The 13,104-nt window shown below is 38.0% G+C and overlaps 2 protein-coding genes across 5 annotated transcripts in view; both read right to left on the bottom strand.

Moving 5' to 3' along the window:
* cpm (carboxypeptidase M) overlaps nucleotides 1–668 on the bottom strand; it is a 42,630-nt gene extending 41,962 nt beyond the window's left edge. The window contains exon 1 of the mRNA XM_079868390.1: nucleotides 438–668. The gene's annotated coding sequence lies outside the window, so the exon portion shown is untranslated. The remainder of the gene's footprint in view (nucleotides 1–437) is intronic.
* Nucleotides 669–4,855: 4,187 nt separating this feature from the next.
* The window catches only part of usp6nl (USP6 N-terminal like), a 64,448-nt gene continuing 56,199 nt past the window's right edge, over nucleotides 4,856–13,104 (bottom strand). For all 4 annotated transcript variants that reach the window (XM_079868339.1, XM_079868338.1, XM_079868336.1 and 1 more), the window contains 7 exons: nucleotides 13,009–13,057; nucleotides 12,698–12,818; nucleotides 11,563–11,657; nucleotides 10,800–10,865; nucleotides 10,587–10,686; nucleotides 10,087–10,239; nucleotides 4,856–7,708 (listed from right to left, as the gene is read on the bottom strand). In XM_079868339.1, the coding sequence (XP_079724465.1) occupies nucleotides 6,309–7,708; nucleotides 10,087–10,239; nucleotides 10,587–10,686; nucleotides 10,800–10,865; nucleotides 11,563–11,657; nucleotides 12,698–12,818; nucleotides 13,009–13,057 (1,984 nt within the window). In that variant the 3' untranslated portion in view covers nucleotides 4,856–6,308. The remainder of the gene's footprint in view (nucleotides 7,709–10,086; nucleotides 10,240–10,586; nucleotides 10,687–10,799; nucleotides 10,866–11,562; nucleotides 11,658–12,697; nucleotides 12,819–13,008; nucleotides 13,058–13,104) is intronic.

The following is a 13,104-nucleotide window of genomic DNA, read 5'->3' as shown; positions in this document are numbered from 1 at the left end:
AGATAAAGATCAACTGACAGATAGATAGATAGATAGATAGATAGATAGATAGATAGATAGATAGATAGATAGATAGATAGATAGATCAACTGACAGACAGATCAATGGACAGACAGACAGATAGATTATGCCCATAGCCTACCTGTTTAGGTAGCCATGCATCTCATAGAATAAAAAAAAATACTAATAATAATACTGTGGTGGAACCAATATACAGTGATGGTCTGTTGTTTGATAGAAATCTCCTGTTTAAACCATACAGTATGTGTAGCATCTATCGACAAATAACTAAAACCGTACTTAACAAATTAACAAGTACTGCACCTAAATAAAATGTTTTTTAAAAAAAGAGAAACAAACCGCATTACTTCGTAAAGGTATTCACTGACAAAAGTGTACGTTGTAGTTAATATTAATGAGTTAATGAGCAGCTTTACCTCTTGTGCGTTGGTTGTTCTCCGGCACAGTTTAAGACCTTCTCCTGTTTGTTTAGTTACTCCGCGGTCATTATAACATCTCACATCATGTTAATAAAGTTCATATGTACCCCTCCTGTTTGTGTCATTGATGAAATGAAGGTGTCTTGTTTCATACCGCTGTGAGTTCAAATGACTCAAGCGAGCCTCGTGTGTTTGATGTACTTGTGCGTGGAGGCGGAGCGCCTCTACACACACACACACACGCGCGCGCAAACACACACACACTGAGTGACATTTGAAAGTTAACTTAACGGTGTTCAGTGAACTATTGTATCTATTTAAAATGTACATTGTAAACGTACAGTTCAGCAGTCGGTACAGAGACAGGTATTAACTGAAGACCACTTTGCATATTATTAGGAATGCGTGACATCTCGATCAATCAAGATTCTTGATATACTTCAATTTGCATATTTTACTTTTGACTGACGTAATGGCTATCATGAATCATGATATATTTTAATATTGTTCACGATTAGATTAAAAAAAATACTACTAAGTTTTTATTTTTTAAAGTAGTTTCAAATATATTTTTAACTAATTTAATTTAATTAAGATATGTCAGACTACATTATGGGAAATGGTTAAAGGTGCACATAGTTTGGATCTAACATGCATGGTTAAAACTGAGTTTTAAAGATATAGACATCATACATCAAAGGGTTAACAAACAGTACCAAAAAAAAAAAAAAATTCAGTCATTTAACCAATGTTATGTCATTTCGTCTCAATGTGAAACTTATTCATTGGACTATAAGAAGATCTGTTGAATTTTGCTGTCAAATTCAAGGTGTAGCAGAGTCCCTCAGGGCGACTGTACAGCCAGATAAATAGCACACCGGTTGCAAGCACATTCTTTACTGCTGAGTTTACCCTCACCTACTGTGAAATGCTGCATATTAGTGAGTAGATTACAGGAAATATATGTGTACTAATTGTCCAAAAGATCACATAAATGTGCGTTTACTCATTATTCGTTATAATAATCTAAAAACGTACTTCAGCTTGGCCCACTTCAGGGTTCTAGGATAACAAGTGTGAGCTCTCTGAAAGAAAAAGGTAATTTCTCTACAAACTTAAACTAGACTTAACCGTTTTAAAGAAAACCAAGTATTTGCTGTGTTTTTTTCCAATAGAAGGTGACCTTTCCTGCCTCTTTTTCTGCCATACACAAAACTTGATTACACAAGTAAACATAAACATAAGTGATGTTTCAATACATGAGTCATGTCTAAGGTAGGATTACTGTCCTCTAAAAACACTCCAAAAATGGTTAAAAGCTTATCATTGAGGTTATGTCACACCACCATTGTTCAGGTAAGATCACATTAACGAAATTCCCCAGGCAAAACAAGTTCATTGTCTATTCTTAGCTGTGTAGTGATGTTTGAAGCACAGCTCAAACAGAAGTCACTTTCAAACCAATCAGCTTGCTGTTGGTCAACACGCCAAATTTGGATTTCCACGCAAATGGCCTAATTTTCTAATTTCTAACGCAAATTTTCACGTGGATTCCTTCTGAAATGACTGGATTTTGCCCACGGAAATTCGACGAACGACAGTAAAACGTGACCGCACCTTTCAGCGTATTTTTAAGCGGGCCATTTCAATTGGAATCCATGTGATTTGGAAGTTTGCGTGAGGGCTAAAGATTTCCCCATGCAGATTTTTTGGTTGGTCACGTGAAATTTGGCGCGTTGACCAACAGAAAGCTGATTGGTTTGAAAGTGACCTCAGTGTGAGCTGTACGAAATATGGTCACCATGATTTTGTAAGACATGTTCCTGGGTCAACATATTTTGTTGACCATGGAACAACATTTCTGTTTGAAAATTTGGTCCTAACAATGTCCGTACCCTAACCCTAAGTTATCCCTAAAATCAGAGGGACGAAACAGGTAAATAACACTGATGTAGAAGCACTAAACTCTGGTTGTAAGCCGAAACTTGATATAAACTGACATAACTTGTCTCTCAAATCTGACTCGTTGATTGGAATGTTGTTTCAGGATCAACAAAGATGGAACTCTTATTAATACTAACTATAGAATTTCTGAAATGTGTATGTGCAAAAGATGCTGTCAGGATGTTGGGAGCATAAATCAGAAGCTAGTTTCTAGATTTGGTTTGCTCCTTGAAAGTGGGGTTTTAACATCTTAAAACATAGTAAAGAGGAAATATGTCTGTCGCAGTTGGTTGTGGTTTTGTTTCATGTCCATGTTTTCTTTTTGTAGTTTTCATATTCATGTTCCTATTGGTAATGTGACTTTCTTGCCTTCATGTGATAACGCCTTGTGCTTCCCTAGTCTGAATAAGCCGGCTGCTCTCGAATCGCTCTCGCGTTACTTTGATGGCATACGTCACAGTCATGTGACGTCGGCGCCGTCTCAAGTCGGACACAATTTCTAACCGGCATGCACTGCTTCAAGTCAGCCGCCAATCAGTCTGTGCAGCGCTGTATGAAGTCGAACAAGCCTTTATTGTCAGGTTCTGATTGGTTCCCTTGTTTCATGAGTCATGTTCTCATTGGTTCATTGCTTTCAGGTGTCTTGCTATGTCATTAGTCCTTAGTATTTTACATTTACATTTAGCAGATACTTTTATCCATAGCAACTTACAAATGAGAACAATAGAAGCAGTTAAACTAACAACAATATGCAAGTGCTATGACCCTTCTCAGTTTAATCTAACGCAATACATGCACATTTTTTTTTTATAAATAGAAGAGAAAGTGTTAGTATTACTGGATCAAGTATATACAGCCCTCATGTTATTGTCTCTTGCTTAGTTTTGTTTCCTGTAAGTGCTGTTTGTTGAGTTTTCTGTTTCCAATTTTCTGTTTCAAGTCATGTTTGTCAAGTTGTTTTGTTTTTGTAATAAACTACACATGGGTTAAATTCAACTCTCCTTCACTGGACTAATCATTACAGTGTTTGTATTAAAGCCCATAATTCCAGTTTCAATGTAAAACCCTATATCTCTTACACATCATTAGTCCTGACAGCTGCAATCTAGTCTATAGTGTTCAAGCATGTAGATATCTATCTGAAGGTGTTCACTGGTATGTGTCTGTACACATCCACATCTGACGAGAGGTTTAGGTATATGTGCGTATATACTGTACAATAAAAACACAATTCTGTTATTTACAAAAATGATAGTTCAGTACTATTGATGTAGATTGATGTCTTCAAAATGTCACATTTTAGTTTCAAAACTAGCTTGGTTGAGAAACCAGTTAGACCAACTTAAACCACCTTAGGGTGAATTAAGCTGTTTCTTTCAGTTGGGTCTTTCTCTTCATTTGGCCTGTGGTCGACTCATTTTTAGGTCAGTTTTTATAAACAAGGAGTCGCATCAACAAATTTGACAGCATAAATCAACAGATCAAGCCTTGAGCCTTGACAGGACGCCCATAAATTATGTCACTTTAAACACGACAACAAATAGTTTCCAGTGACCTGAAGGTTCCTCTAGTCATCTGTTTGTTCCAGGAAAAAGGTTGACACGCATACAGTTTAGTTTCAACACCATGCAACTCCTATGTTTTGGTTCTTATGTGAAGTTTGGCTTTTCAAGAGGTGGCTGTGGATGGTTTTCATACTAAATGAGATGCACAGCTGGAGATTGAACAAATTAAACAAACATTTTCCACATCTATGTTTGGCTGAAACAAAGTCGTCATGGAAACTGAAAACAATGATCAAGGCTGTCTTTATCATGAGATAATAAACTGAACCCATGAAGCGTTAGCGCCATACTCCACATGTTGAGCTTCTTGAAGGTGAAAAGTTTGACCAAAATGTCACCAAGGCCTGAATTTAATGTCTTTTCTGACATTTATTCAATGACATAACTAATCTAGGAGTCATTAGTCTCATACGATAAAGATTAAACATTTATATTAAGTGTCATTTTTCGGTCCCACACCACCCTTACCTACAGCTTCATGAATGGTTAAGTTTGAAAATGATCTCTTGTCTCAAATTGCACAATGTGTTCAAGCAGATGGAGACATCTGGTGGTTGCAATAAATTCACACATCCAAATATTTTGCAGTCTCTAGAATCGAATGAGATCTCACATATTACATTCATTAAACAATTTGAGATGCCAGAACAAACAAAACAGTGGCCATTATTTTTTTATTTTTAAATCACCCCATGTGGTTTTATTAGAGAAGGGGAAATCTGATAATCAAGTTGCGTTTAGTAGTTAAACAAAGACATAATGTTCAGTCCAATAATTGGAACTGGAATGCTGTGTCAACATGAAATGCACTAAACCGGTTTATATACTGAAAAGACAAGCATGGAAGAAGGAAACAATTGGGGCTAGTGCAGAGAATAAATTAGTTTGCTTTCCATGAATAAGACATAAAAAATATTTTTGTTTGCTGTGGAATGATAGCAGATGGCATCAGAAAGGGATACAAAGAGTGAGTGTTGCATGAAGTGTTCTGAAAGCTGTTTGGGCTGGTCATTAGGGTATATTACAGTATGAAATAATCCATCTGCTTATTCAGTAGCAAATATACTGGTGTGTAATATTAAAATGAATGTCAAATAAGTTGGTAGTGTTGCCATGCCATATAATCATGTCAAGTAGGCTGATACAAAAAAAAAAGAAAAGATTCACTCAAAATCAAGGTTAGTGGGTTAGCAGCCTAATCTAGTTTCCTAAATAAGATTAGGAAATGGCACGGACTGGAACAAAATATCAATAGATCTGTAGAGATTCAATGAGTTGATTGTGTTATAATGTGTAAAACCTGTGCTTTTGTAAAATTTGAAATTGATAATCTTCTGCTATAAAAAAAAAAGGTCCATTATTAGAAGAATTCCACTGAGTAACAGCACAGGTACAACCAACTTAACACAGCAGCCGCATGCTACGACAAACTAGCAGCCATATTATTGAATACTAACAGAGTTTTCAGTAACTAACTGCATAACTTGCATTGGGCATCAGACATTTATTGGATGAATTTGGGTAAATTGGGCCACTCTGACTGCCAAAAGTGTCCCAATGTACTTTATTTCACCCTTGGTTACAGAGTCATCTGTTAGTGAATTTGAACAAACTCGAGTATCAATCGGTTTGATCTGTTATTTTATGTTTTAGCCTTGATGGACTGACAATATAAGATCTACTTGCTAGTCAGTGCCTAACAGATTTTGAAAATGCACATACCCCCTAAACTTCCCTTTCGATTTAAAATTAAATATCTGCATTTTTATATATAACCTCAAAAACAAGCCTTACAAACAAGGTTTTTACTTTCATTTGAACACTGTAGTGATGCATCAAAATGTTCTGTCCAACAGTAATTATGTTCACTGTTTTAGTTGTTCATAATTATCCATACTGTATCTAACCTACACAAATTTTTGTTCTTAAAAATATATATTCACAATCAAGGAATAAAGTGTCCTCTAAAGTATGTGTTTATGTCGGAAATGCATTAAAAAAATAGATGATAATAGATCAGTAACTGAGTTTGTCTTTAACCCTCCATTTAAATATCTCAGTGTACTAATTAAACAAACAACAAAAACCTCTCTTTGCACATTTAAGCTCTGTTATATAACTCACATCGGCAGTTAAAGATTATTTTACGGGCAAAAACACAAATTCAATTCTTCAGTCAGTCTTTGATCAGTACAAATGACTGAAACTGGCAACTCTTGTTTAGTAAGACTTGCCAGACAAAACGAACAAACAAATAAACAAACAAAACAGAATGCAAAAGCATTAAACCAACAGAAAACGGCTTTCTAGCCATCACTCATACAGTGTATCCCTCTATTTCGGTCTCTGTCTGTCCCTCTCAGAGCAGCATGGACTCCTGCATTGCGAAGGCCTCCTGTGCCTGCCTGTAGTGTGCTCCTCCGAACAGCGGGGGGAGCTGTTGTCTGCTGGAGTGCTCTTGGTAGTGTCCTCTGAAATGGAGCACAGCGTCCGAGATATTTGCAGGAGCAAAGTTAAACTCCTGAACTGGGTGAATGGGAGACAACTGAGCCTTCTGGAAGCTGGGAGATCGAGGTAGTCCCACAGGAGATCGCGGAGGCCCTGCCTCCATGTCCCCGTACCAGCCCTCTCTCTGTCTGTGTCCCTCGTAACGCAGTTCTGTGGGCGGGTAAGCAGGAGACCCCAGTCGGGTGGGCTGTCTCATGTAATACCCGCCCTCGCCAACACTGTCTATCTGGGAAGAGAGCTCAGCCGGAGCAACCCTGAGCGGGGGCATGTTTGGCGGAGGCCGTCGGTAGGTTAAGTAGCTGTTGTTCATCTGAGTTTTCTCAGGCGAAGGGTTAGATGAGCCACGTCCCGTAGTCGCGTATAGTCTGTCCTCTGGCCGAGAATCCGAATTGTAGGTAGTGTAGACAGGCGTCATGCCAGGTGGATAGTGCAGAGGTGCACGAGTTTCTGGTTTGGATTGCATCATGCTCTGTTTGGGCATTCTAAAGGGAGAAACACCAGTTACACCACTAGGAGAACGGGTGGGACTGCCTTGTCTCAAAGAAGGTCCAGTGTATGGTCGGGATGGGGGGCGAGATGGTGGTTTCTCCAGCTCTATAATTTCCATAACCTCTCCGTCTGGTCCCGGGACATTGTCGTATTGTGAGGCATTGGAAGCGCGGTTGGAGCCTGAAACAAATGTGCGAGAATGGGGTCGGCGCTGTGTCCCGGAGGCTTCCTCTGGAGCTAGGGAGCTGGGCGAGGGTGGAACACCCGTATTTAGACTCGACTGGCTTTCCCGAATTGCTGCAGCCTTGACTGCTTCCAGTTTGCCCTCGGAAGGCTTGACCCAGCGAGGTCCAATTTCCCTGCGCATGCTGGATCTAGCATTGGAGTTGTGATTTGTCTGGTTCTGGGTTGACGCCTTCCCACCAACTCTTGCACTGCTGTTGGGCATGTGGGTTGGGACCCTTTCCTTTTGAGTGTCCACACCCCGTCTATCCTTCTCGCTCTTGTCTGGATGAGGCACCTTGTCCAGTGAGCTGGGTGGCCGAGTCTCTTGGTACCTCTCTGGCGTTCCATCAGTGATGGGACCAGACTCTGCTCGTTTACTGGTGCTTGCGGCAGGGCTCGGACCTCGAGGGGGGAGACCCACACCTGTCTGTCCGACCGGCTGCCCGTTAGCCACATGATTGGTTGCTCCTGTCGTCAATCCTGGAGGCTCAGGGGGAAGTTGACCTAATGGTTTCTTAGGAAACTCATCCTCCTTACCTGCACGGGTGACAGCAGAGCAGCCAATCAGAGCCAATATCAACACAGAAATGACAGGTATTAAAGACTCCATGAAAACTTTGTAAGCAGTCTCTCTCTTCATAAGAAACAGATCAAAACATTGATGACAACTCTTGCTCTCAGGGCGTGTACAAATTTATGAACAATAAAATAATCTGTAGAACGAGAATGTCCCCTGGAAAGCAAACTGCATTTCATGGAGTCTTTAAACCATGACAATATAAACACACACTGAAATGCAACAGTCATGCAGCTGAATGTCTTTTAGCAGAGCCAAACTGCCAAATAAAACAAGAGTTACAGTTGACACTTCATTCAAAGAAAAACAAACCACAAACATCCACGGCTGGTGTCAAATCAAAGCTCAGATTGGGAACATTGAGGATTTAAGAAGCTAAAAAATACAAATAAAAATATTAACACAACACTTACTGTTCAAGCCTGACTGTGAACATACAAATCATGTGGAGAAAGGATGTGTTAGGTACGTTTTGGAACACACAGAATGTGCACGATATATTCAAGTACGCAGTGAAGGAAACTGAAGAAAACGTCAAGGGAATGATGAACGTTTACACACAGATACTGATGGTTGGGGCGGTTCTTGGTTTGCGTTGAGAAAGGGCTGTGAGGAACGGAAACGTCAAATCCAAACAAACCACCTTCAAAGGTGCTAGTTTATCATACTTTGGTTCCAAAATTAAGATGCAGGTTACAGGCCAAATGGCATGTATTGTTTAAATCAAGAATGGTTATGTATGATTTCTCTTTAAAGGGGACCTATTATGCCCCTTTTTACAAGATGTAATATAAGTCTCAGGTGTGCCCAGAATGTGCCTGTTAAGTTTCAGGTCAAAATACCCCACAGATAATTTATTATACCATGTTGTAAATGCCCATTTTTGAGTGGAAGGAAAAACATGCTGTTTTCGTGCATATATCTTTGAATGCAAATGAGCTTCTGCTCCCCACCCCACTTTCCAGAAGAGGGCGGAGCCTGTACAGCTCCTGCCTCGGATACTCTGACAAAAACTAAAACATCTGTTTGGCTTTGATTATCATCTCTATCGCGGTCGCACTCAAATGACATTGCAGTTCATCATCATGAAAGTGTATTATCTGCATGCGTTTTAAAGCCATATTTAATAATAACCAAGGTTATGTCAAAAACACACAATGTTCACATAAACAGTCGGTTTTGTCTGTGAACGTAAACGGCAAGTTAAGAAATTGCATGTGTATATTAGATCTGCGTAAAAAGCAGTGTATTATACAGTACCTACTGCTATACATGCTGTTAATATGAATCAAACAATGAGAAAAACACTTGACTAAATAACTTTATTAGCTTTAATAACAATATATTTCTTACTCGGATACTGCTGTTAAATGCTCAGGGCGGGTCTATGCTAATACGGCAGAGTCCATCAGCAGTCGTGGGCGGGGCCTGTGCAATGTGACTGCATAGACTGCAACGGCTTGTTTGCACTGCTTATGATTTATGGGGATTAAATAAAAGAAGTGGGTGCATTTTTACCATTATAGAGTGGTTGTCTACACACACTGCCGACACACATTGTGTTCAAACACCATGTAAAAGTGAATTTTGCATAATAGGTCCCATTTAAATCGAACATGAGCCCAGCAAAAAAAGAATAATGTTCCCATTAAGTTATGAAAATATTATTTCTGAACGTTGGGAATGTTCCCTATTAGCTAGGAGACTCAGGTTTGATTCTAATAGTTTGGTGTTAGCATTGCTAAGGTAATGAGGAAATACTCTATTATTCAAAAACACAAAGGTTACAAATATTTGTATTGCTAATTTTTGTAGTGAACTCATAAGTGTGTTTATTAAAAGTATTTTCAGTATTTTATAACTCAGCTTGTTGCAATACATACCCCCCAAAAAATGTTTTGCTGAAGAACCCAGGTTTTTGTGTGAGACAGAGAAACAAACGAGGGGAGAGGGACGTGTGTATATAGGGGTAGACGAACGAATGGTTGGTTGATTGACAGATAAAGTAGTCAGTGCGTTTTTGCCCACCGGTTGGTTTTGTAGGAGGGTTGGCGCCCTCCTTTCCCAGACCCACTAGTGTAAGCAGAAGCTATGTTTGAAGCGAAAGGGAGAGAACGCAGATTAGACAAACAATACATAGCAGCAGTGAATGAGTGTGTGTGTATGTATGTATGTGCAAGAGATAAAGGAAAAGATAAAGTAGATAGAGTCAGAGAGAGATTACCAGGAGACAGTGTGTGCAGCAGGATGTTTCCCTCTATGGGTGGTGACACACAGCCGTACATTTTATGATTCGCCATGATTTTAGTATGTGTTTGTGTGTGTGTGTTTAAAGTACCTGGAGGTGGCAGCTCCAGTTTAGATCGTCTGAGCTCAGACATGGAGTTTTGAAGCTGCTCTATCACAAAGTCGTCCTCAAAACAGAAATCTTTTGACAGAGTCACCTGCAGAAACTTCACCAGATCCTCCATAGACAACTTCAAGAGGGTCTCTAACATGCAAACACACACACACACACACACACACACACACACACACACACACACACACACACACCAGAGAAAACACAAGTGGTTACAACTAGAATGTGACATGTTCAAAGTATTTGAATCCTAAGAAGAGCCACACAATAATTATAATAACTATACAGTCCTTTCAGGGTTTATTTTGCACATATCAATCATTTTATTTAATATATTAATATTTGAAACATTTTTAGCTTTAATGATGGTTTTTAAGGAGATTTTTCAGGTTTATAAACCTGTACCTTAGAAGCAATTTTGCCCACAAAGCCAAGTAAAGACACACAAATACACAACACACACACACAGTCATTACTTTTGTGTAGTTTGAGGATGGTGTAGGACATTGCAGTCAGAACTCGCTCTCCTTCCAAAATATAAATGTCCCATATTCTCAGCGTGAGCGTGAACGGAGTCTATTCAAAACACATATAAATGCACTCAAATCAGTGAGGTTTCACAAATAATATTACAACAGAAAAAGATAATATGCTCTGATTTACTGAAATAATGTTTTAAGAGTCCATACCCGATCCAAGAAACACTGAAAGAACCATTTCATAGTGTACAGGCTGGTGAACACCTCTTGGTTATCCTGTAGAGGGCAGCAAAGTTACAGTTATTAATAAAAGAATGGCAACAAAAGACAGATAAGAACATTTTGTGAATGCGCACATAAGCAATACTACTGTATAACCCACTGCACAGAGTATACTTCTTTAAATTGTATGGGTGAATGTTTAAAAAAAGTAGTAACACATTTGAGTTTCTTTCTATTCTTTTCCTCCTAGAATCCTACTTTGTAAAAAAATAAATAAATAATAATATTAAAATAATATAATTTTTCTCACTCTAGACCTGGGAGGTCAAGTCTTTGACTCTCTTTGAAAGCACATTCACTCTCACACATTGTGTGTGATCTTTGGTTGTATACAGCTCCATTTGTATTCCTAAAATGTAGGTCATCCAGGTACATGCATATAGATGAATCATATATTGTGCACAGTGTATATAGTACTGTGGTTGTATAGAGTCATATGGCCACATATTATATAATCACACATATTAAAGAGTGAAGCTTATCCTTCTCTTTTATCCTCTTTCTAATCCACCCACATCAAAGGCTGACTCTCACACACTAATAATTGATTAATTCATCACTCCATCCATCTCTTTATTAATTAATATTGCCTTTTATTAATTACTCTGCCCTTTAATGAATCCCTGCTGGCATTTCTTTGTGAATTCTCTGTTACATGAGCACTCAGGGTTGGCCAGCTGTTCTGTCTTACTAGATGTTGTTTGAGCTTAGGCATCATCTTCTGCAGGATACGATCATGATGCTCCTGGAAGCGCATGAGTTTAGGGAACCCTGGTACGAAGAAACCTAGAGGAGAAAACAACATTTTTCAATTTGGTATAGAAATTGTATGTGAAGTGCATGTTTATACAGTATATACTGTATAAACAATATACAGTATTGAATAAGTAAACACAACATTAAATGTGTTGTAGCTGAATGGTTCTCAACTAATTTTTGCTTCAGGATCCAGATTTTACATTGGACATCAAGTGGTGACTGAACACATTACCAAAATGTATTCATAGAAAAAAAAATGTAAACAAAATATTATGAATTTATAGCGGTGTGACGGTTAGCATATAACCGTGAGACCGACGGTTATAGTTGAACACCGTCATTAGATATATATATAGTAGACAATATAATAACCGTGACATTGAGGCGCCAGCGCGCCACTTTCACTTGCATTGCATTGTTAAAAGCCTTTCTTTAAAGTGAATTTCGTTTTGTACAAATTGTATCTTAATTTTAATAAATGTTTCATCAACCAATTGCATGTATTTAATAAATAAAAAGCAAATGACAATAAGAATTTATGAACTTATATACTATGAATAAGATAAGCCTAAATGTATTACTATTATTAATAATAATTATTTAATTCATTAATTTATTTTAGATATTTATTACATTTTTATTGATTATTTTAATTGCAGTTCATAAATGAAAATTAAAGTCAATAATAATAATAATAATAAATTATTTATTTGTTTATTTTAGATATTTATTTAATTGTATAATTGCAGGGTGTTTGGATTATCTTGTATTTAAGTGGACGCACAGTTCTTTAAAAAAACAAAAGAACAAATAAATAAATAACAATATTATTATTAGCAGTATTAGCAGTCATTTAATTTATATATTTATTTATATAAATATTTATTACTGGCTATTTGGATTATCTTGAATTTAAATGGATGCGCTTTCTCTTCCATTTCAAAAATTCGATTATTTTGCAATCTAACATATGCACTATTGTTATGATGATGATTTATTATTATCATTACTTCTCAATATCAGTTCAGTACCACAGTTCTAGAGTGGGTAAGAGAGTGTGCATGTACCGTGCATGTTATGTCTCTGTCCAGACAGCAGCTTAACCAGTGCCCAGAAAGCATCTTCCTCATTCATATAGATGAGTAACAGAGCAGTGATCTGACTCATGCCCTGACAATAGCCCACCTCCTACACACACACACACACACACACACACACACCATAAGAGTGAGAATCCATTGTGTGCAGCTTCTTTCCACACATAATCCAAAATCATACTCAAAAATGATTGCTGACTCTGAGACAGCAATTTAACTCGATATTGGGAAGCAAACTGAAATCAGCGTGGCTATTTAAAAAAGGGGTATTTTTGACTCACCGTGTTATAAATGGAGTATGCAGTGAGCACATGAAACAGATCCTGCTGTCTGAAACACAGCACACACAAAACAGTCATGTACACATCCTCCATTCT

This window comes from Squalius cephalus (genome assembly GCF_949319135.1).
Source record: "Squalius cephalus genome assembly, chromosome: 4".
Classification (NCBI taxonomy): Eukaryota; Metazoa; Chordata; class Actinopteri; order Cypriniformes; family Leuciscidae; genus Squalius; species Squalius cephalus.
The sequence above is the reverse complement of the archived record's forward strand: the minus strand, read 5'-3'. Positions and strand labels throughout refer to the sequence as shown.